Source organism: Rhinolophus hipposideros (genome assembly GCF_964194185.1).
Source record: "Rhinolophus hipposideros genome assembly, chromosome: 10".
NCBI lineage: Eukaryota > Metazoa > Chordata > Mammalia > Chiroptera > Rhinolophidae > Rhinolophus > Rhinolophus hipposideros.
In genome coordinates, this window is record NC_138056.1 from 44,715,036 (window position 1) to 44,740,405 (window position 25,370).

General features: G+C 41.0%; 1 protein-coding gene across 1 annotated transcript in view; it reads right to left on the reverse strand.

Annotated features, from left to right (window-relative positions):
- LOC308503405 (uncharacterized protein) overlaps positions 1–25,370 on the reverse strand; it is a gene marked incomplete at its 5' end in the record, with an annotated part of 31,570 nt that extends 6,200 nt beyond the window's left edge. Inside the window, 11 exons of the mRNA XM_081062707.1 lie at positions 590–820; positions 1,479–1,574; positions 2,231–2,712; positions 7,037–7,195; positions 17,550–18,104; positions 18,338–18,364; positions 18,637–18,737; positions 20,093–20,115; positions 23,528–23,758; positions 24,351–24,446; positions 24,939–25,370. Of these exons, the coding sequence (XP_080918833.1) occupies positions 590–820; positions 1,479–1,574; positions 2,231–2,712; positions 7,037–7,195; positions 17,550–18,104; positions 18,338–18,364; positions 18,637–18,737; positions 20,093–20,115; positions 23,528–23,758; positions 24,351–24,446; positions 24,939–25,370 (2,433 nt within the window). The remainder of the gene's footprint in view (positions 1–589; positions 821–1,478; positions 1,575–2,230; positions 2,713–7,036; positions 7,196–17,549; positions 18,105–18,337; positions 18,365–18,636; positions 18,738–20,092; positions 20,116–23,527; positions 23,759–24,350; positions 24,447–24,938) is intronic.

A 25,370-nucleotide genomic window follows, 5' to 3' on the forward strand; every position in this document is an offset into this window, starting at 1 on the left:
AGCAACTGAGAATATCTAAAATATAACCTACTATTTACCAACCGTATTGTTTTTTCTATTATGCCCATTTGTCAAAAATAGTACCAGTATTCACTTAGTCTCTATACAAAACACTAAAATATCTTACCAACACCTATTCCACATCCTTAACTTCTTTTGGTTGTCTGCATTGCCACATCATCACCACTATGGGTTTATTTGTTTTAAACAATATGTATGAAAATATTTGGCCTTACTCTTAAATGCCACCAGCTGGGTTTACAACCAAAGGAGTGTTTTTGCTGTCTGGATTAGTATAATTAATTTTACATGACAAAGAAGCCAACCAAAATTGATTTAATAAAAAAAAAAGAAAAGAAAAGAAAAGAAAAAAGGGATTGTGATCAGGGAGATCACAGATGGATCTGGAAGCTCAAATCCTGTCCTCTATGTGTCTCGTGAATCTCTCTCCTTTTCTATCTGTTGCCTTTATTCTCAGACTCCCTACAAGGCCAAAGAAACATCTTACCAGACTAAGAACTTAAGGACACCGAACAGAAGGCAACTTAGACTGTGTTTTAAGAATCTCAGATTGGATGACCCTTTTTACCTGCAGCAGCTCCATTGTTGACCATTCACTACGACGCTCCAGATCTGAGATGAGCTCTTTCAGCAACTGGCTCTGCTGGAGCAGTTCAGCTTCAGCCTCAGCCAAGTCCTCCAATGTCTTCTTTTCCTCTTCCTCCAATTTCTCCAGTTCTCTTTGCTCCTCACTGTCCAGGATTCTTCTAAGCTGATTAAATTCTGTTTGTATCCTTTGTCTCTCAGTCTGTATCTGATACTGCAAAATTGAACAAGAGAGAAAAGCAATGAATCAGCCTGACAGCCTACTCTGCAAGGAATTAGGAGCCAGAAAAGAAATATTTTTTCAGGGAGTTCTAACCAGGAGGGGTGTAGACGCAGGAGAGTAACTTTTGGGAAAGCTAGTGTTTTTTTTCCCCCCTAGTATTTTCCCTTCAGTACAAATCAAAAATGCCTCCGATTGTCTTATCTAGGATAACCTTGGGACAAATGCAAAACCTGAGTAAGATTTAGGTTATAGACAGCTGTCCTGGACATTCATGGTTTCCTACATTACTACACTCCCGATTTGAATCTTGAGGAAAATCTTGATCCTTTTCCCAGTGTCTTTCACTGAAGGTGTCAGAGCCTCACTGGAAAATGGAATTCTCCAGCCTTTCTCACCATAAAGTCTGTCTTTGCTTTCAGTTCCAAATGTCTGTGTGTACTTGTAACATTGTACTTGTAAAATGTGTACTTAAAATATTCACTCTCCTGCCCCCACCCCCAAGAGACGGGACAAGGAAGAGAACTAATTGAATGCTTCTGGACTCATTCAATGTCAGTAAACAAAGAGGAAGAGGTGCCCTTGCAATTGGGATGGAAGGTCCTGCCAAAATTCATATCTCAGAAATCCCTCAGGAAGTGTCTCCTCCTACCTTCCAGGAAGTTCTCTCTTCTCTAACTTCAGCTTCCAACTTCTCAGCTTCCTGTTGCTCTCTCCTCAGTCTCTCTAGAGATGCCTGGAGTTTCTCCTGAGAGAGGGGAATCACACAGAGTCAAGCCATGAGCTTTCTTAGCATCTGGATAGAGAATAAATGGGGAACAAATCAGGCTGATCTCAGAGGAGACCAGTTAAAAAAAAAACTGTCATTAGAATCTGGTGATTCGAATCTATGACATGAGAGAAAATCTGAGGAGGTGAATTAATCTTCATTCCTGGCTGTCACCATCCCCCCACCAAGAGTAGCCTGATTTTCTCTTTTCTTAGATTAAGTATTGACTCTGCTACGGCAAGGAAAATCCTGTCCTCTTTAATGAAACTCTTTCCACATCCAATCCACAATGTTCAACAACCATCATGCCGAGAGGAGCAGTGAGAGGTAAACTTGTGAAAGAAATTCCTCATTCACACAACAAAAGTGAAAAAAAGAAAACCTTTACTCCTGGCCATGAGTCTGTACTCTAGGCTCATCCTTTATGTATATGGAAGGAATACATAGAAATATCCTTCAGGCATGGGTAAGAGAAATACACGAAAGGAGCATGAGCATAAGGTAAGAGAAATACATGAAAGGAGATTACGGGGCTCGGTACTATGGTGCCGTGGTGAGTAAAGAAGGATAGAAAGGTGAGCTTTCCCAACCAAGTACTATCGTCTGCCCTGTCTCCCTCCATCCTGGTCTCTTACCTGAGACTCCTGGACAACCTCCTCCATGAGGAATATGTGGTGACCACGGTGCTCCCGAGACCGCTCACAAAGCCGACAAATGACCTTCCGATCCTCCTTACAGAAGAGCAGGAGTTTCTCTCCATGGCGCACACAGAGATCTCTCTTCTGCCCTTCCTCTGGGCTCAACTTGACCTCCCTGAATCCTTCCACTATGTTGGCCAGATGCTGATTAAGGCGTAGATTTCTAAGGGAATACCTGATACCACACACAGGACATCTGTTTTCCCCTCCTGGGCCAATCTCTGACTCCTTGTTGTCAGTGATGCAGGTTTGGCAGAAGCTGTGGCCACAGTCTAGACTCAGGGGTTCTGTCAAAAGCTCCAGACAGATGGGACAAGTCATGTCTTCTTGCATGTTCACCAGGAATTTTAAAACCACAGCAGCTGCTCCCCTGGCTTCTTCCTGTCCTGACTCTTGAGGCTCTTCTTGCTTAAAGATTCCTGAATGCATGGGCAGATTGAAAGGGAATGGTGTAAGAATGGCACAAATAGAAATGATACTAATTGTGCAGACATCAGGGATTGGCCAAGACTGACATATTGAAGGACAAAAAAGAAGAGAGAAAATAAAACAGAAATGAAATTCAGTGGCCCGGGTAAGCCACTAATGCCTCAGAGCTTTTGCTTTTCTTTTAGCCTGGAATGATCCTCCTTTTGATATCTGCATGACTTCTTCTTATACTACACTCAGCTCTGTTCTTACATGTCCTCTCATCAGAAAGGCCTAATATGAATAACTTAGCACAACCACCAAAACATCACTCGTGTACATTTGCCATCTGTTTCTTATTATTACTATTTTATATATATATATATATACACACACACACACACACACACATAGCACACACACACAGCGCCAAAAAAATGTATACACATTTTAAGAAAGGAAAACTGTATTAAAATTGTCATAATCAATACATACTGATAACAAAAGATGAATACAAGTCACATTTGACTTCTGCAATTACAAGAGGTGCTTAAAGTGGTTACCATCAGTGTCCAGATACTTCTGAGTAAGGCAAACTGCTGCTTGAGCAACGTTGACCAAAGTGTCCGCTTGTATATATTTTTTGGCAACCCCAGTATATCTATCTATATCTATACGTATATCCCTGAAAATAAGACCTAGCCAGACAATCAGTTCTATTGCGTCTTTTGGAGCAAAATTTGATATAAGACATGATATTATATTATGTTATATTATATTAGACCCAGTCTTATAGACCAGACTTACAGTAAAATATAGACCCAGACTTATAGTAAAATAAGACTGGGTCTTCTACTAACTTTTGTTCCAAAAGACACATTAGAGCTGATTGTCTGGCTAGGTCTTATTTTCGGGGAAACACGGTGTGTGTGTGTGTGTGTGTGTGTGCATATATATATATATATATATATCCCACTCCTAAATATATAAATCTTTAAATATTCCACTCCTAAAATGTAACCCACATATAGATCAGGGACTTTGTTTTTATTCACTGCTGTATCCCTAGAGCCAAGAATACACAGGATTTCTCCATAGGTGATTAGACTTTTCTTGTTTTTTTTTTAAATAGAATTTTGTCTTTTCTTTCCATGAATTAGCTATTCTCCCACAGGTGAGCTTTGGGACCACAGAAATGGTTTCCAGTGATGAAGTATTTACTTTCTGATATACCTGTCCCTCACAGAGTTCTCCCATACCCTCATATTCACTCCCCAGAGACACCCACAAAAACAGGAAGGACCACAATACGGAAGTAATCTTATCACTAACAATTGTATAACCTGTTGCAATTCATAAATGACTTTGACCTATTCATTCCTCATATAAAAATCTTTGAGAAATAAGAGTACTCCCTTTATTCAATGTGTACATAGAATTAAATGACTTACATAGATTATTCAATAAATTGAATTGGGTTAATGTCCTCAGGGTCCTCTTTTGGAGGTCTGGTAAGTGTCATAAACACTACCACACATAGGTACACATTTTTGGCAAGTCAAATAATTTGCCAAACAAGAGAATAGCAAAGATATCCTTCTTGAATAAATAAGGATTGAACTGAAAGCTGAATGATGAGAAGGGAAAACGGAATGAGAAAGAGGAAAAATATTTCAGGGAGAAGGAACCACGTATATAAATGCCCAATTGATGGAGAACATAGCATCTTCCACAAGTATTAGAATGCTGGTGTGCAGAGAGCTGCTAGGTCTTTTGTATTACATGAGCCTAAAGAGACTAGAAATGTGACACTTCCTAAATGATATGAAAGTGACAGACTCTTGTTTACAAATGACCTGTCAAGAGGGGGATAAAGTACCTCCTATATCATTGTATGGACCCTCATTGAGAGCTCACCTGAGGCAGTCACGTCAACATGCTGTGTCTTTCATCCTATATGCCTCTGCCAGGCTAAGTGCCCCTGGCTGGTTTATATCCTGGTGTCACATAAGTAGGAATGGCAAGCCAAACTTGAAACTATTGCTGATGGTCAGTCGGAAGGCATATCAGAGTGGCAGCATGGTGATGCTGATTCTTAGAACCTGGCCTCAATATGGACAAGGAACTGTGAAGGGGGGGAAAATGATCTCAGTAGATATTAATGTGTTGATATTTGTTCTAATGGACTGAAATTGTGTACCCCACACAGATACATTCATTTGTGTGAATGTGACCTTATAAGGTCTTTGCAGAGCTAATCAAGTTAAGGTGAGGTCATTCTAGAATAGGATGGGCTCTAAATCCAATGACCAGTGTCCTTATAAGAGGAGAGGGCACACAGATACATAGGGAAGAAAGCCAATTGACAATGGTAACAGAGATTTGAATAATGTAGCAACAAGGCAAGAGATGCCAAGGATAGCTGGAAACCACCAAAATCTAGGAGACATGGCACAGATTCTCCCTTTGAGCCTGCGGGAGAAACCAACTGTACTACCACTTTGATTTCGGATTTTTGGCCTTCTGAACTTGAGAATAAATTTCTGCCGTTTTAAGCCATCTAGTTTGTGGTAATTTGTTACAGGCCTAGGTTACTAATACAGTTGAAAAGGTTTGATAGTGAAAGATATGAAGTATGTAACAAACCATAAATATTCCCCTTGCTCTAAAAAGAAAGGGTGGGAGTATGATGAATGCTGTATGGGGTTACATTTAGGCCTAGAAATCTGCCCACTTCTCCAATGATCCATGAAGTGAACATGATGAAAAATAAGGGCTCCATAAATGTGCTTGGAAGGTACAATCCAGCCAATTGTACAGATACTAAAAATTGTCTTAAGTCCATACACTGTTAGCCATTGGATGCAGTAACAATTGGTTAGATCAGGCTCTGATGACTGGCTAGACCAGGAATTTACATAATATGATAATGTCCACCTTTGCTTACAAATGAAGCTATAAGCCTACCATGGATGTGAAGTTCTCTGTTATCTTTCATTCTATTCAGTATCCAACCAATGCTGAGAAACACCAAGAGCCTACAGAGGAAAGAGGAATAGAACATGCTTTCTACCATGGGGTTGTAGACCTCATGTTCAGAGTAGGGCTGCAAGTAGCTGATGTCAAAGCAGCTGCCACCATAATCACCACAGAAAGAGGAGTGTAGAGGAGGCAGAAGCCCACACATGAGCAACGAACCCACGAATGCCCAAGTTCTTGACACTGGGGAGACAATCAACATGTGGCCAGTAATAGACCCTCTCCAGGAGTAAGGCATAGACTCCCAGGAAGGCAGCAACAGTGATTTCTGAAAAGTGGGAGTATAGGACAGAATGGGCAGGTGTTGGAATGTATGTGACATATCAATCAGTGTGCAAATTGCTCATAAATGAGCTTAGGACGTGACATGTCAACTCATGGAGCAAACTTCTTAGCCAAGACCATTGAGTCTTTGGGCTCCTTCTGAGCAATAATCAACCCCTATTAATTAGCTCTGAACAAAGAAAAACAGCAAGCAATTGAGGTAACAATCGATGCAAAGGTGTGTCTAAGAGCTCTAAGGCAACTGAGGACAATGGGCAGCTGAAGAGTAAGCAGGTTTATTCAGGGAAGTGCAAGTAGATTCCCGAGGACACAGGCAGCCTCAGAGGCAGCAGTCAGATCACCCAACCTGCTGTCTTCAGGCAGGCCAACAGCTGAGGCTCGGTCGGTAAGGGAACAGACAGCCCCTCGGGTGCCAGGAGGGGAGTGAACGAATCAGCTTCAATATTACGCCTGGCCACGCCCCCAAGGCTCCATTCTACCTGATGCCCCATACTGGGTGCTTGGGCTTTCACACATTCGGAAAACAGGGACCTCTTTTACTAGCTTTTCTTCTGAGGGAGTGGAGTTGGGCAGAGAAGAGACTTTCTGATTATCTCTTTGAAAGAGAGAGAGAGAGAGAGAGGAGAGAGAGAGAGAGAGAGAGAGAGAGAGAGAGAGAGAGAGAGAGAGAGAGAGAGAAATTCCAGTTCCCCTCAGCAAGGCAAACAATCAAAGCTACAGAACAGGAAGAGGATGGGGGTGAACTTAGCCGGGACAAATAAGGGCCCCTTCAGGAAACAAACAAGGTCCTCCGCCTCTTCAACACTCTTTTCTTTCAAGGCCTTCCCTCTCCAGACTCAAGGCTGCCATCTGTCTGCCCTCAGAGCAGGAAGCCTGTAAGCTGGCTTTTCGTCCCCTCAGCGCATGTCTGAGTCACAAACTAAACTCACCTAACTTCATCTAGTACTTTCCTTCCGGAGTCTTCCACCCTCTGTCCTCTTCCCCACCCCCCCAATAAACCTCCGCACACACCTTCAGACCTCATTGGAGATGTCTTGACTCCTGGTTTAAGTGGTGAGGAAAAGCCGGGGCAGGCGTACTCAGGCTTCACTCTCCAGCGGGCTTGGTCTGTACGAAGTACGTAGGTCCTCCAGAGCAGCTGGCTGAGAAGTGAAAGTGAAATTCTTGGGGCTGGCAGGAAAAAGAAAGGGGAAGGAGCTTCAGGGCCAAATGGGCGGCGGTCCTTTAGGGTCACTGCAGCGACGGAAATGCTTTAACCCAGTGGTTCTAGAAAAGTGGGGTGGGGAGGGAAGATTTGCCCCAGGGGACATTTGGCAAAGTCTGACAATTGTCTTAACTAGGGGGATGCTTCTGCCATCTAGTGGGCAGAGGCCAGGCATACGGATAACCATTTTACAATATTAGGTTGGTGCAAACGTTGCGGTTTTGCAGTTATTTTTTAACCTTTTAAACCGCAGTTACTTTTGCACCAACCTAATACAGTGCACAGGATAGCTCCCATAACAGTTATCCAGTCCAACCCTTTACCAAAATGTAATATGTTCAAAGTAGAAAAAAATGGCCACTTTTGGAAACTGAAGTTAGGGTATCAAGATTTCCTCCAGAACATCCCTCTCAGCTGAGCTGTGCTTCTTGGAAGCAGTAATGGCTTAGATAGCAGAATAAATAAGTTTGGTGTATTCAGGAATCTACGAATGATTCCATGGGATTGTACTGGGAGCTCTAGGTAAACAGGAGAGGCCACAATAGGTGGGCAAGGGTCACATCATTGATCATCGTTTATGCAGGCAGAGAGAGAACTGGGAATTATCTGGAGGAACATGGCGACCACTACATAGATATCAGGCAAGAGTATCAGGCAAGAGTAAAGTGGAAGCTTTTCCAGATCCTGCTGGCTTTGTTCCCATTATCTCTCTATAGCCCCCACACCCTCCCAGAGCAGGGCCCAGTGGGGTTCTCTTCTCAGTGAGCCTCTTGCAGAAATGACTCCGAAGCCTGGGTCTCTACAAGTATCAGTATGTGTAAGTCGCTAAGGTAATGGAAGATAATTTTGTATATCTTTTAATTTTTATTGTATTATGAAGTTTTGGTTGTTTTTTGAATATTATTTTATTTTCAGAACTTTAGACATTCTAAAGCTTATTAGCATAGAACTGTGCAATTTTTTAGAACATTTAAATTATTTGTAATGAACCACTTTTCATTGTTTTTGTAGTTGTTTTTGCTACCATTTGCCTTGTTTGCATAAAATGACCACTTTCTCCTCTGCTGCAATTTATTTTGGTATATTGTATATGCTATTGAAGTAGGAATATTTTCCTGTGAGTCCCCAAATGATGTAAATGATATTGGATCTGCCGGCAGTTTCTGGGTGTGGGCCAGGATCGTGTCTCGTGAAGCTGAAGAATGGACACACGGACCAGGGAGAGGCAAAAAGTTGTAAAGGAAGATAGTTTATTAGAGCAGAAGAGGTTGTAGCCCCTGAGCAAGAGAGGGTACCTAAAACTGGGAAGCCCAGGGACTGAGGCAAAAGCTCTTAACTTTTATACCTTCCTTTGCCTGTTTGGGGAACGGGGCTGGAGACTAATTGAATTCATCTATCAGGTTTGTCCTGTTTGCCCATCCTGAAGGGATTAAGGAAATGACCCATTCCTATCTATCAGATCTGTTCCTTTGTCCGGCCAGAAGGGATTTGAGATAATTTATTAACCTCAGGCGCAGTCTCATATCTTTGTCCTGGAGAAGAGACATTCCAGGACCTGGAGTTTCAGAATATGGCTGCTTTTTGTTTATTCAACCAGTGACCCCCCTGTCTACCAAGCAACATACTAACTAACCTCTCTATTATATTCTTTTCGAAAAACAAGTTTCTGTGTGTAAGAGAAGACAGCAACCAGGAGACAGAAAGGAGCTGGGATAATTCCCCCAAACTGAAATCCTTGGCCCAGCTTTAGAAAAGACCAGATGATGCTGCAGTGGCCTCCTCCTGGTGACCCCAGCCAGTGGTAGTTTGAGAGTGAATCACTTGGAAGGGCCAGGCAAGCTGAGAGCAGGAGCATGCTGACAGGGCCAGAGAGCACAGCACAGTGTGAACTTTCAGAGCTCAAGCTTCCTGGATGCAGCCAGGGGAAGGAGACCTTCTGAACATTTTGTACTCAGCAGTGCCAAGTGGCACATTTACTGAACGAAGAAGAGTAAAATCTGAGGCCTCCAAGAACAAGAGGGCCACAAATGCCAGCGATAAAGCATCCACTGTTTACTTCAGCTTTCCCCAAAGACGTTCAACAACAAAAATGTACTCCTATCCCACATTAAATACAAATATTCTAGAATTGTATGAGTTTGTTAAACATGACCACTTGGAATAACTGTGTGTTGGTAGAATAATTAATATTTATTTATCAACTATGAGATGTTACCCCCCATAAGTTGAAGATAATATGGGCTTTGTTATTGTCTCCAGTATTTTCAAGAAAACTTAAAACTCAGGATACAGAACTGTACCTATAGGGTCTCAATGGCAAAGCAATGTTAAGAAAAAAAATAACTCCCCTCTTCCCACTCTAGGGAGACTAGATGAGAATCACATGAATGAGGACGGTGCATAGCTTATTAGGTCAGACACTGTGAAGGGAGAAGAATTTAGGATACTCAGATGAAAATAAGAAAAAGTAGATGTGGGGTTGGAGTCAGTATCAATTGTCCTCAGGAAAATGAAAGATCACAAGAATTTCATACAAATGAGTGCAGATCCTTGATTATTCTAATGAGGATCTGATTCCCAGGGCTGAGACACTCCGGGTCACTGTTGGGTGATGGCTGCCTGCTCATTGTCCATGGAGGTGATCTAACTGCAGTTTCAACCTCTCCCAGAAACATAATCTTAATCAACCAGTATGAAATTTCCTGGTCAAGCACCACTAAAGTAATCTGTCATGTGGGCCCTCTCCATCCCCCATAGAAATTAGAGGCAATCTGCATTGATAAAAAATAAAACAGAACAAACAAACAAACAAACAAAACACCTTTGTTCTCTTCCCCCAAATAAAAGGTGTCTAGGCCCCAAAATAATCCTTTCTTTTCTTTAAAGTAGCTCCCTTGCCCTACCTTCCTTTCTATAAAAACTTTCCATTTTCCCAACACTTTGGAGTGCCCTTCTAGTAGATAGGTGGGATGCTGCCCAATTCTTGAATTGCTTAATAAAACCAATTAGATCTTCAAATTTACTTGGTCGAATTTTGCTTTTTAACATTAGTGAGCCAGAGCCTCATTGTAGCAATGGGGTGACCAGTATGCATGAGTCAAAGGGAAATTGTTAGAAATTGATTTCATTTCCATGGATCAGTGCTGGAGATGGGGGTGGGTGTGTCAACATACAGAGAGACTAGATGTGTCTGATTTGAAATCCCTCCCCCCCATCAAAGGTTACCTGGAGATGGAGGAATAAAAAATTCATGGCAAAGGGACCAGAGCAGAAAATGCTTCATCAAGCAGTTCATTAATTCTATTTATCTTAATTCAGAAGTAGGTAAGGGATAGTTGGCAATGAAAATGCCATAAGAGCTGAGGATATCACCAAGTATTGCAGCACTGTTTGACCTTCTATCTCACTGGAGACAAAGAACAGGCCTTAGTTTTTTCATGACTGGAAAGAGTGGGGCTGACCTGCACTATTGCTGAGGAAGCCCCTCCCAGTACTGCTCAGTCTTTCTCTATCATTGTATCCTAAGTTGTCGGACAAGCAACCAGATTGAAAAATAGAGACTTAGCTAGGCAAATAGAGAAAAGTGTTTCTGGTGAAAGAGAATTTCTGCAGAACTAAAAAAAGAATATCAGAGAATTCCAGTTTTAGTTTCAACATGTAAAGAACCTGAAAATCATTACTTCCTTACAAGAAAAAAGCTGAACAAACTAAACATTGTCAGCACTGAGGAAATATTGCCCTTACCCCCTTAGTTCTTCTGGCTGGCCAAAAAATTCAAAAAAGACATACAGCAGAAGAACAGGAGAAAATAAAATGTTAATATGTGTGCAGGGAGAATTCATATAAGCATGAAAATTCCAAAGATAGTGAGGCAAAATTATATATATATATATATATATATATATATATATAATTTTATACAATTATATATATATATAATTTTAGAATAAGAAGGGGGAAGTAGGCAATTCACAGGTGGACGAGAAAGAGCAAACATTTGGCAAATTCTTGCAGACCACCCACAAACAATGGGACATAAAGAGGAATCTAGGGAACAGATTTTTGCTTGGATCCCCACCCTCTGCCACATTTAATTCATTGTCCTAAAATGAATATGCTAAGGTTCCTTTCCTGAAGCAGGTTTTTCGATCTGAATCTCTTTAGGTAGGCAAAGGGGAGGTAAAAAAAACACCTCTTCCTGAGTTTGTTGAACTTCAATTATTTTTCAGCTCCAAATAAACTGCAAACCAGGGTGGCCCCTTCTAGGGAGATTCCCACTGGACCCCCACAACATCAATGAATTTTCTTGGACCCATCAGAGTTAAGGGCACAGGACAAATCTCTACCCTAAAATCTGATCGCTGAGTAAATACAGAGAACAACGACCTACATCTACTTACCTGGAGAAAAAGTTGCAGGAGCCATAAATAGGTAGGAGCATTAAAAACGGTAATTTTGAAGAATTGCTGGAGGCTAAGCATGGACTAACTTTAGAGTGAGAAATTCCTGGGAGAAGCAGCCTTAAGGGACCACCACATATTCTTGGAATTTCCTTCAGAAACCCAAATCAGTTTCCCTTAGTGAGGAGCCAAGAAAATCAATCCTTTTTTTCCTCTGGCAGAGGGAGGATAAAAGACACATTTTGAAATATGCCCAGAGCATTCCCCATAACAAATGCCTCCTCTCCATTGGAAAAGACTTTTCCAGAGCCTTGGTTCAACTAGGGAAGACTTTTACTCAACTCCAACAACCTCTATCCTTTTTAACTCATCTAAGGGGAGGTGAGCTGAGAGACACTTGTGAAAGCCACAACCCAGAGACAAAGTAATTGATAAAACAAGTAGACAGAAAATCAACAAGGATATCATCAACCAACAATATCATCAACCAACATGATATTTGTTGATCACTGCAACCCAGAACAACAGAATACACCTTGTTTTCAAATTTACATGAAACATTTACCAATATAGACCATATGCTGAACCACAAAACTCGTCTCAGTAATCTTAACAAAGATTCAAGGTACATAAAGTATCTACTGGAATCATAACAAAATTAAATTAGAAATTAATAACATATATAGATAGTCCCCAAATCATCTAATGGTCAAAGAAGAAATCAAAAGGGGAATTAGAAAGTATCTTGAAATGAATGAAAATGAAAACATATCAAATGTGTGAGATAGAGTTAAAGCCGTACAATGAAATGTATAGCTCTGGTGTTAGAAGACCTTCTTTTCTGGTATTAGAAAAGAAGACTTGAAATCAATGACCTCATCTTCCATCATATAGAAAAAGAAATTACAAGATGAGCAAGTGAAGCACAAAGTAAGCGAAGAAAAGAAAATAATAAAGAGCAGACAGTGAAATAGCAAATAAAAACAATTGAGAATATCAATAAAACCAAAAGCAGATTCTTTAAGAGGATCGTTAATTAAATTAATAATCCTCTAGCCAGACTAAGAAAAAAAGAGAAAACGTACAAATTACCAATATCAAGAATGAGAAAGATGACATCATTACAAATCTACAGATACTAAAAGAGTAATAAACATTATAAATAATTTTATGCTAATAAATTAGATAACTTAAGGGTTTGGCAAACTATGCCATGCATGCCCAATCTGGTTTGTCACTTATTTTTGTAAATCAGATTTTACTGAAACAAAGTCACACTCGTGTTTCCTTTTTGTCTATGATTGCTTTCACAACACAATGGCTAGTTGCAACAGAAAGACTATATAGCCCACAAAGCCTAAAATATTTACTACCTGGTCCTTTACAGAAAAAGTTTGCTGACATCTGACTTACATGAAATAGAAAAATTCATTCAAAAGGTACAAGCTACCAAAATCAAAAACAGATAACTTGAAGAGCCTGATATCTATTAAAGAAATTGAATTATGCGTTAAAAACCTTCCCACAATAAAACGTCAAGTCCAGATGGCTTCATTGGGGAATTCTTCCGAACTCTCAGGAGGAAATAATGCCAAATCGATGTAAATGCTTCCATAAAATTGAAGAGGCGAGAATACTGAACAACTCATTCTACAAGACCAGCATTATTCTGACACCAAAATCAAAGACATTATAAACAAATAAACAGAAAACAACTAAACTATTTCTCATGAAAATAGATGGAAAAATAGTTAAGAAAACTTTAGCAATTAAATTCAATATATAGAAAGAATAATGCATTATGACTAAGTGGCACTTATCCCATGGATGCAAGATTGGTTTAAAATTTGAAAATCAGATACTATAATGCATCATATTAACAGACAACAAAAGGAAAATATGATCATCTCAGTGGAGACAGGTGACATAATCATCTTTGTAGAAAATCCTATGAAAGCTATAAAAACAACTAAAACTAATAAATGAGTTTAGCATGATTTTAGGATATAAGATCAATAAACAAATTTAAAAGTGTTTTTATAAAATTGCAATGAATAACTGGAAATTGACAAAATGATTTACAATAGCATCAGCATATGAAGCAGGGACAAATATGACAAAAATGTACAAGAGTTTTAGATAAAGCATCAAAAGCACAATCTATAGAAGAAAAACTTGCTAAACTGGACGTCATCAAAATTAAGAACATCTGCTCTTTGAAAAACTGTTAAGGGAATGAAAAGGCAAGCTACATCCTGGGAGAAGATATTTACAAATCAGTTATATAATAAGAGACTTGTATCAAAAATGTATAAAAAATACTTAAAACTCAGTAACAAGAAAATAAGCTATCCAGTTAAAAAGAAAATGAGCAAACAATTTGAAGAGACCCTTCACCATAGACATGTTGTTGATCTCAAACACACACAAAGATGCTCAGTATCCTTAGGAGTTAGAGAAATGCAAATTACAGCCACAATGAGATACCTCAGTACACGTCTATTGGAATGTTTAAAATTAAAGACAAACTGAGCCACATTACAGCAAGGATGTAGAGCAACTGAAGTCAGGTGTAAAATGGTACTACTTTAGAAAATAGTTTGGCATCTTCAAAATAATTGCCCATATGTCTAATATAGCTATTTTACTGCTAGGTATTTATCCAAGAAATGAAATTATGCTTATCGGAAGAGCTTTACGAAAAATATTCATAACAGCCATATTCCCAGTTTTTGTAGAAGCCCAAAACTGGAAACAATCCAAATTTGCATCAATAGGTGAATGGATAAGTTATTACATACAATATAATTCTATTGCTATAATGAATCATCCACTGATACAATGAAATACTATCTGGCAATAAAAAAGAAGTAGGCTCTTGATAAACAACAATCTAGAGAATGAAAGAAACCAGACAATAATATTGAATGATTCCATTTATATAAAACTCAAGAAAACGCAAATGATAAAGAGAAAAAGCAGAACAGTGGTTGCGAGGTGATGGGGGTGAAGTGGGCAGAGACAAAAGGGATTACCAAGGGGCAGGAGGAAACTTTTGAAGAGGATGGATATCTATCTTGTCTTGATGCTGATGGTTTCACAAGTCAATATTTATCAAATTGTACATTTAAGTATGTAAAACTTACTGTATGCCAGTTACATCACAGTAAAGATATTTTAAAAGCCCTCCTGTCCAAAAAGTTTTCTTTAAATTAGGATCAACTGCAAATGCCAGCTCTAGCAAGCAGACTGCTGAGAAATGTTAGGATAACGATACCACTTGCCTAAAACTCTGGGAACAGCATTACCCTTCCCATCTTTTCCTTATGAACTTCAGGCTACAGGATGGAATAAATATTACCTCAGAAAAAAACCAAGATTCTGGGTCTTTTGTAATCATTACAGAAGAGGAGTCGCTTCAGGTTCCAGGCACTCCTTTGAATGTCCTGTGTCACAGACCACTAGGTCTCCACGAAAACCTGAATTTTCCTTCCCTTGAAAATTTGACTGTACATAATTACATGTAGGTAGACATTTTTACAATCTTCCTTGTAGTTAGGTGGGGCCACATGGCTATTCTCAGCAACAGAAAATGAGCAGAAATTATGAATCCTATATATAAACTAAGGATTTAAGAAATAAACTCTCCCCAGTTTTCTTTAACCTTCTGCTGTCCTGATGTTGATGACAATACTGTCCTAGGGGATGGTAGAGCAGATGGAAGAAAGCCTGGTTCATGAATCCCACATGGAACTGTCACCCACTTACGCCTGTTAATACTCATGTTAGATTTTTACATCAAAATGTTCTTTATTATTTCATCCATTATGTTTTTGATTCTTCCTAGCAATTTAGTCTACTGATCACACTAAAAATGTCAAGGCCAGTAGGCCTCTGCCCAGACCCCCCGGAAAAAGCCAAGGCTGCAAACCCATTCCATGCATCCCAATAATTCTCCCCACATCTCACATACAGAATCCCAGCAAGCACTTTGATTTCCCTATTATCCAAGGTCATTCACTGGATAACTCCATATGGAGAGGACAGCTGGGCTTACTCCTTTAGCCTAGAACTTCCTACATGAGAAAATAAGTGGAAAAGGAGCAATTAAATTACTCATATATTCTTCTAGCATCATCTCTCATTCTCCAACTTCTACCAGCTTTTTGCTCTCTCTCCTTCCATACTTCTTCCATTTGAAGTCCAAATCAGGATGAAGAAGGTACATTTGGTCTCCCAGAAATTTGACTTGCCAAATGAGACCCTACCCTAGAGCAAACCAGGACTGGTCTTTTACTGTAACCTGCACATCTCACCACAGGTCTCACAGCTGAGCCTTGATGATAAACTAGTATTTCCTCAAACCATGAAGGAACTTCAAATGTCCAATAGACATTTGGGCTAAAGATGGACCAGAAGAGGTAGAATCATATTCTCTGGCCATGACCCCTTTCTATGATCTTCCAAATTATAAATTTCTGGATATACTCAGATCCTCTTCTCATCACTATTACCTTCTATAAAAATTACTCAGAGGGGTAGGGGGTCCATGTAGAGATGAACGTATCTGTCTTATACTAGGGCCCCCTTAGGGATAGAAATTGCATTACAGGAAGAGCTGTTCAACAGAAATGTAATGTGAGCCACATATGTAATTTTAAATTTTCTAGTATCTACATCAAAAATTAAAATGAAACAGGTAAAGTTAATATGTTATTCTATTTAATACAATATTTCCAAAATATTATCATTGCACTTTACAATATAAAAGTTATTACTAAGATATTTAACATTGGTTTTTGTACTAAGTGTTCAAAATTTGGTATGTATTTTGTATTTACAGCACATCTCAATTCAGACTAGTAACATGTGAATTGCTCAGTAGCCCCCTGGTGGCTCTTGGCTACGATATTAGACAGCCAACTCTAGTCAAGTGCTTGATATTTGTTTCCCCCTCATATCCGCTTCATAATTTCTTTTATGGTTGGCTCAAAAAGCACACAGCACTTCTCTACCAAAGCCACAGCTGCTCACTCACTAGCTGTTCATGTTTGACCATAAAGGAAAGGGGATGTGGAGAAACTAAAAGAAATCATTCTCTTCCTAAAAAAAAAAAATCTGTATTGGGTCGATCACTTCCCTCTCTCCCCCATTTTAACTTCAATGCCTTTGGAAGATATTTTCATTTTTCCATTACTATACTTAAATTTTTAAGATCCATGAAGGTTGTAGTGAAAACTGAAGTTAGAATCTCTTTCTTTAATTTGACTTTAAAGCCACCCAAATTAACATTATAATGGTTTTTAGCACTCAATCCTATATACACTTCCACAAAAATGCAGCAATTTCTTTGCTTATTTATTGCATTTTATAAAACCTGATAATGTGACAAGAATGTGAAATTACAGATCAATTTCTTTCATAAACAGATAGAAACAAAACCTAAACCAATCCAGTATTGTATATGAGGAATAATAGTGACTTATTTCAGGAAACTTGTTAGATTTAAAAGTTAAAACAAATCAATGTACTCTAATAACAGAATAAAAATTACACATGATTATTTCAGTAATTACATAGATATTATCAGTTGAAATTCAATTTTCCATTCAGTACAAAAACTTACAGCAAATTAGAAGAGAACTTCCTCAATATGATCTCATGCATTGAAAAAAAAAATCTCCATTAAATACCATGCTTGATGGTAAAATGTTGAAAGACACCCACCACCCGTCATGAGATCTGAAATTACTTAATCAAGGATGTTCATTGTCACCACTGGATGATTCTAGCACTGAGTAAATGTTCAAAAGAAAAGGAGTGAGAAGCAGAAAATAGGTCAGGAAGGAGACTGAGCATGCAGATGAGCCTCAGAGGGTACTGCTCAGATGTGGGTGGGGACAGCACAATGTTTAAGCGCTTGGGCGACGCAAGGTCATCGGGACTACACAGTTGCAAGGATTAAAATATGGACAAAGAGTGGTAGGAAAGTAGTATTTAGTGAAGGTGTAGATGGGAAAGCCATGGTTTGTGACATTAAAAAAGGAGACAGTGCCGGCCTCATAGTCTAAGAAAACCCCAACACGGCGAGGAGGCACTGTCATGGAGAGGAGCAGGGAACTGGAAGAGTCCTCATAGGCTCTATATTCATGTTTATGATGTAACCCTATTACCCAGTACCCACTTTGAGGTTGATATCTGGAGTAAACATTTCGAGTGTTTGCACACTTGTTGAAAGAGAATGGAGGTCCCACTGCATTACTGCACACCCCCAGGATCCAGTCGGTCTTCTTGGCCACATCTACCTCCCAGTAATGTTTTCCTGAGGAGAAGTGCTGAGAGCCCAGGATACCACAGTCATAATGCTCTTCCAGATGAGACCCGGACAGCTTGGAGCCTACAAATCTCACCTGTCTCCGGTTTTTAGACAGGACAAGATTTAAATTAGCTGTTTGTGGATTCAGAGTCACGTCCACTGTGGGAAAAGGTACAACATCAGCAGATGAGGATGGGTGCGTGGATCTTATGACACTGAGAAGAGGAAACACAGGAAGTGGGTGGGAGGAACTGGAACTATGTGATGGGAAGATGGGTAGAATTATCACATCTTACCTGAGAGTGTGTGGGGGTCTGTTGGGGGTGGGGAGGGGGAAACATGTGAAAAAGGGTCAGAGCACGTTAGCTTAAAAGGCCATGGTTTCTACTTACCCCAGTAGCTTTGGACATCCGTCAGCCCTGTAATGATAAAGAGTCAATCTTACTGTAGAGAAACAACAGTCTCAGGTGTGACTAACTGAGGGAGTGTGGCAGGGAATTATGAGGATGGATGTATGCTGGCCATTTCACTCCCCCTTAAATATGAATTGCATCTCTTCACACATTATGTCCCTCCCTCTCTGACCTTTTCTTCACCACTATTCTCAAATACCAACGCTACCCTCTATTCTATTTATTTCTTACTACTACAATAACCTCACATCCAAAATCTGTTCCTTCAGTCTCCTCACCTCTGAACACTCGCAGCATCTTTTTCAGATCTGGAGCTCGAAACACACTCTTCAGCTTGGTAGGAAGAGATTGTGGCCTCTTCAGGGTCCAGAACTCACTCCTAGAGAACAGACGTTATGAATTTCTTACACTACTGACCTCGGGTTCCTCCAACACTGCTGTCTTACATCTCCCAGATTCATGGGTGAACTTCAACACTCTTCCCTGAAGAAAATCGGCACCATTCTGCGAAAAGCCCCAACACTGAAGCCAGAAGACCTAACTAGAAACTAGCTTCTCACCATCTGTGTAAACTTTGATCAAAGATTTAACCCCTCAAAGCCTCATTTTTGGTTATTGTTTCTGTAAAATGCAGTAATTTTCTCTTCTCTACATATATCTTAGAGGTTGTATAGAATGCAATAAAATAATTGCTGGGAAATACTTTGCTGCCTCAAAAAACAATACAAGACAAAAACCCCCAAACTATTTAAAATGTCAGTGCCATCTTAGAGGGTGTACGAGGGGCTGGAGAAGTCTGTGCTGACAGGCAGAACACCGAGAACCTGTTGGTGGGACTTTGGGAGCATCAAGCGAAGGCCTCCTCTCTCAAGAGTCTTTGAGTTTAGGCCTTAGAGTCTCCCAGAGGCCTAAAGAGAAAAGTCTTCAGAGCAACATCTTAGGATTCAGTGTTGGGAATATTATACCAGTTGGAGAAAGGAGATGTCCTCACCTCTAAACTGACAGTGCAGACTTCAGAAGGGACAATAGGCTCCATATTTCATGTGTCTGTGAAGAGCTCTAAGGTACCTGGTGTGGGAGCAACATTAGATATCACCTTCATGGGTGAGATTCTAGAGTGTGTGATAGAGAGGAGACCCTGTTTTGATCCAGGGCCAAAACCACTCTTCTCAAGAGCTCAGGTCTATATTTTTATTGGAACTGAAAAAAATGGAAATGTGAGGAGAACTAGGTAGCAAGGCACGGACTATTCCAAAGCCAAGGTAGAAAAGGAAATTTACAGCATCTGTCTCAAGAGCTGATTCCAGGACCTTGGGAAACAAGGCAGATGGGAAATTTCCCTCTGATCAGATACGTGGGCAAAGCAAAGCCCTGCCTGTTTTGAGGCAGCTAAAAACTACTGGTTTCAGGGCTGGAAGCAGGTAAAGAGGAAAAGTAGTTCTATCGCAGGGTACTAGGGAAGTCAATGATACTGCAACCCTTTATTCTTAAGGACACTGCTGCCTCCAGTTTGTGACCTCCCATCATCCCAATTCTCCTATCATAGAAACCAGGCCATTCCCTTAACTTTTGGAAACCCCAAAATTCTTATGATGAGCAACTTAAGACACTACAGTCCTAAATCTTCCCTACCCTATGATTTGTTTCCCTCTCCCACTGACTACAATATAACCCTATGGGTATAGGAATCTTTTGTCAGTCCAAAGGAACCATCTCATGTTCTCCTGCACATACCTTTCTGTGACATCACTCACATCCTAGGGAGGAAAGAAACAGGTTAAATCAAGGAGTAATAGACTGTGCCCTCTAATACAGCCTCATCCACGTTCCTCATCCCATCCCTACAACCCAGTGACATGACAGGAATAAAGATAGTCCCAATATGGAGTCCACATAATAGAGATAAGAACTCAGAGCAGACAGCTCCTAGTCCCCATGTAGGGATGTTAGGAAATGATTCAATTCATTCATTAGAACCTTTATTTTTACAACTCTTTGTGTGTGTGTATAATGTCATATATGTACATCATCTATTATTTACCAGGCATTGTGCCTGGATCTAGAGAACCTCACATGATTAAGTCATAATTTCTGTCCTCGAAATACTTACATTCTGGTTGTTGAGGACACAGCGGTCATAAATGTGACTGTTTCCCAAACCTCACCTCCTCTAATCCTCTACTCTCCCTTTGCTGACTTCATCTATTTTTCTTGATTTCAACACACACACACGTTAAAGATTCTCAAATCTGTACTTCTGCTCAGATCTCTTTTATATTCCTCAGCAAATGAGCCATGGGCACCACAAGCTCAAGAGGTTTAAAAGAAAACTTACTTTTCTTGCAATCATTAGGTCTGCTGCTATCTTCCATATTCCTCAACGATACCAGCATCCACACAGTCAGCAAATTAAGACAAAGTACTGTCCTAAAAACTACCTGATATTCACGCTGATGTCCCACTTAGACCATTTCACATCCTTAACTTCTTTTACCCGCGTGCTCTTTACTACCATCCCTGCCACTGTCTGCTCCATTTGAATAGAATTGCCTCATGGTCTATTTGGTCTCTCTAACTTCTGCTCTGTACTCCTCAATGAATGAAGAAAAGGCTGATGGTTTGATCTATATAATATAGAATAACTATTTTTTTCTGTATTGGGGCTATTTGTGGTTCAGAAACACTCAAACTGGCTCAAATATGAAAGTGATAGAGCAGGTGGATGTGTCAACTGACACTAAGTATTTGGGATTACATCAATTTTAAGGCATGGTTGTACTGAGGAACTCAAATGACCCAATAAGCATGCCACCACATGGCTATTTCTCCTATGTTAGCTTTATTCTCAGGGTTCACATTTTGCAACTTCAAAGATGCAGGCTTATATCCAGTTATGAAATCTTAATGGGCAACAATGTTAAACAGGTATGGAAAAGAGAAGGAAGATTCACTGAGAAAACATTCAAGTTAAAAATGTCCATTGGGCAGTCATACTAATGGGTGTGAGAGTCAAGACAGGTGTCTGGACTATTAATATAAATAAATGATCCCTTTGCACTTATGGAATAATGGTTAGTTTGAGGAGTCGGTGGAGGGGCTAGAACAAGGAGGGGGAATCATTAAGAGTAACCCAACATCAAAGACAAAAAAGGTCAAGAAGAATAAAATGAAGATGTGAAACCAGAAGCAGTAAATGAGGAAAAGCTCCAACAGGTAGGAGGTAACTGTCCTTAGACCCCAGTACTAGGGCCCAAGAGTAAGCAAAGAAATGATTGTTCCAGCAGCAAAGTGAGAGCAAGAGGAAAGCAAGAAGGCAAAGAAAAAAATGCAGAACAGCCTGAAAGTTCCAGAATGTCACAAGGTACCTTCTGTCTCAAGTTCGTGTCACAGTATTCACTCTATGTAAAAAACAGCCTTCAAAGATTTCAACTTCTACCAACAAAGTTTAAGCCCCTGCATCAAATCCCTCCAGATTTAAGGGTTGTGGGGAGCAAGGAGGGCAGCAAAGGGTTAAGAAAAGACAGTAGCCACGAATAGAGTTTAAGTGAGAGGGCCAAGGGACTGGCAGCCTCAAGGTCTGGGCTGTGGAGCCTAATCGGCCTACGCTTAAGCTTTTATTAGTTAGGTGGGGAAGCAAAGGAGATAAAGTTTGTCAATCTCAGGATCTGTGAATTCCATACACTATAATAGAAAACTGATTCAAGCCAATCACCCTTGCCTGCAGGCAGCAGAATCTTAAGTCTCAGGATGTTTGTACTTCCCCAAGGGACAAAACCTATATACATATGAATAGATGGAGAGCACATCATTGAATCTCTTCCCCTGCAGGTTTTGGGAAGGAATGCAGCCACTGAGGCAGAGGCTTTTTTTGGCTTGGGGAAGGTGGGGGGCTGTGCCCACCTCTATGAACCACGTGGGTTCTCCTGTTGGTCCCCACTTGACTGTGCCTGGCTTGAGTTGTCCCCCCCATGGGGAATCTTACTCATTATTGGCTGACCAGCCATCTTTTTGGGGCCAAACAGGGAGACATAAGGTGCAAACACAAAGGTGTAGCAAAGTCCCTTAAAGGGTCCGTCTCACAGACTCTCCTTTCACTGGGGGCAAATACAAGGAAACAGACGGTTAGGCTGCTGCTTGGCCACACCTTGCACTCTCCCAACTTATACACTCACACACAGACTGAAGCCTAGGCTTCTTTTTGTCTTAAAAGACCAGTTCAAACTTCTGTTACATGTTAAATGATTCTGCCCTAGAGAAGACAGTGAAAGCAAAGAAGGGCTGGTGATTACAGAATCTCGAAGTACTTGAACTTGGTATATGTTTGCCCATGACTAAGCTGGTGTAAGTACCTGACAAATCCCAACACAGCATCAAGACAAGTGCCTAATGGCAGGGCAGCCAGGTGGCTCAGTTGGTTAGAGCGCGAGCTCTCATCAACAAGGTTGCCAGTTCAATTCCCGTATGGGATGGTGGGCTGCGCCCCCTGGAACTAAAGATTGAAAACGGTGACTGGACTGAGCTGCACCCTCCACAACTAGATTGAAGGACAACGACTTGGAGCTGATGGGCCCTGGAGAAACACACTATTCCCCAAAATTCCCCAATAGAATTTATAAAAAACAAAATGAAACAAAACAAACAAACAAAAAAAACAAGTGCCTAATGACCAGTGATTCTCAACAGTGAGGAGGTGGGAGATGTTGCCCCCCCAAGGGACATGTGGCAATGTCTGAAGAGATTTTTGGCTGTCACAGCTGGGGGTGGTTGCTACTAGCATCCAATGGGTAGAGGTCAGGGATGCTGCTAAACATCCTACAATATGCAGGGTAGCCCCTCACAGCACAGAATTTTCTAGCCCACAACGTCAACAATGCCAAAATTGATTAATGCCGTTATGCAATATCACTGGATACAATAGATCTTCTCCGCAGTATCAAATGAACTTGTGGACCACTATTTAATAAAAGTGAGACATCCCCTTAGCATTTGTACTTTTAATTACCTATGCTTTATCCATGACTTCTGCACAGCTTAATAGGGAAGAGGCACTATAAGGTTCAAGGAATTTTGTTCTTGACCCGACAGGATATAGTTTCATGTCAGAGGGGTAAGAAAGTTAGCATCTTTTTGGCCTGCCTCCCAGATCGAGGGCTCCTTCGTGAGTCTCACCTGCAGCAATTCCATTGTGGACCCCTGACACCGGCGCTCCAGATCTGAGATGAGCTCTCTCAGTGCCTGGCTTTGGTGGACCAGCTCATCCTCAGCCTCTTCTATAATACTCAGCCCCTTCCTCTGTTCTTCCTCCAACTTTTTCAGTTGCCGCTGCTCCTCTTTGTCCAGGATGCTTCTCAACTGATTAAACTCTGTCTGGATCCTGTGTCTCTCAGGTTCCATTTGACTCTTCAGGGACATGGGGAGAGAAAGAGGCTACTAGTCTACTCATCTGAGGGCCTCCTCTCTAAGAGATGGTGAGTCAGGCTCAGCTCTGCTTCTACAGAACCTGCTCTTCCTTCTATTCTCCCTCCCACTCTTCTCAGAACATTAGCCCCAGGCAGCCTTATCTAGGCCTCCTAGATATAGACTTGGATTCCTGGGTGAGGTTTAGATTTTAAGCAGCCTCCCCATCCAAGTTTGAGTATTGAGATAGGAATGACTGGCCTATGCCTAATCTGCCTTTCCAAGTTTCAGAGCTTGAAACTGTAGAACAAAGTCTAGAATCAAGAATTAGGTGCTGCCAATGGCCATGGTTCCACTCCTATGTGATTGTCTTAAAAAACCTGGGTTCTCTTTTGATATGTTCATTTGCTAACTCTCCTTCTCTCCTCCCACTGCACCAAGAACAATACCCTGGTTTGGAAGGGCTACAGTGAAGGAAGAGGCAAAGGCAAGCTCTTCTAGCCAAACTGGGAACAGACAGGACCACGTCTCCTTGCCCTTGACTCCCATGCCCAGATTCCTGTCCCAGGACACCTGTAGGAATAATCTCTTTTACCTTCCAGTATGTCCTCTTCTCTGTGATAACAGCTTTTAGTTTTTCAGCTTCCTGCTGCTCTTGCCTCAGCCTCTTCAGAGACTCCTGGAACTTCTCCTGGAAGAAACACATCAAGTCAACCAGGGTCCACTGTTAAATTGTTTCAGTGCCTAGACATGGAATGAATGGGATAGAGATTATGCTGACAACAGAAGAAGACTGTGCTGCCCTGGCATGAAAAATAGAGAAGGCCAAAGTACCTTTTATAACCAGAGGATGGAAACCAATGGGAACAGGCTGATTCTCTTGCCTCCTGGGGAAAGAACCTGACCATGAAATACTTTAAGTCTTTTTCTCTCATTGCCAACATTTCTCCCACACTCAATCCATCAAGACCTCTATTTGCCCCCAGCAGCATCCTCTGCTCAAGAGCTGAACTTGAGCAATAAGAAAGAAGCAATGTTTCTACTTTTGGCCAAAGTGGCATTTTCTAGGTTCATTCCTTTAGTTACATGGGAGGACTACAAAGAAATTAGATTAGATGATGAAGTTAAAATCTCCTGCCAAGAACTCTGTTCTTCCTTGCTTTCCTTCCGTGTGGGCTCTCACCTGGTATTCCTGGGCAACCTCCTCCATGAGAAATGTGTGGTGACCACGGTGCTCCTGAGACCGCTCACAAAGCCAGCAAATGAGCTTCCCATCCTCCTTACAGAAGAGCTGCAGCTTCTCTCTATGGTGCGCACAAAGAATCACCGTTAGCTGTTTTCCTGAGCCCAACACCACCTCCCTGAGCCTCTCCGCTATGTTGGCCAGGTGCCGATTAGGCCGTAGGTTCCTCAGCTGGTAGCTGGTCTGGCACACAGGACAGCTGCTTTCCCCTTCTTGGCTGATCACTGCTTCCTGGCTATTCTCCGTAATGCAGGCTTGGCAAAAGCTGTGGCCACAGTCTATGCTCAGGGGTTCTGTCAGGAGTTCCAGGCAGATGGGGCAGGTGACCTCATCCTGTATGTCCACCAGTAATGTTGAAGTCATTGCAGCCAT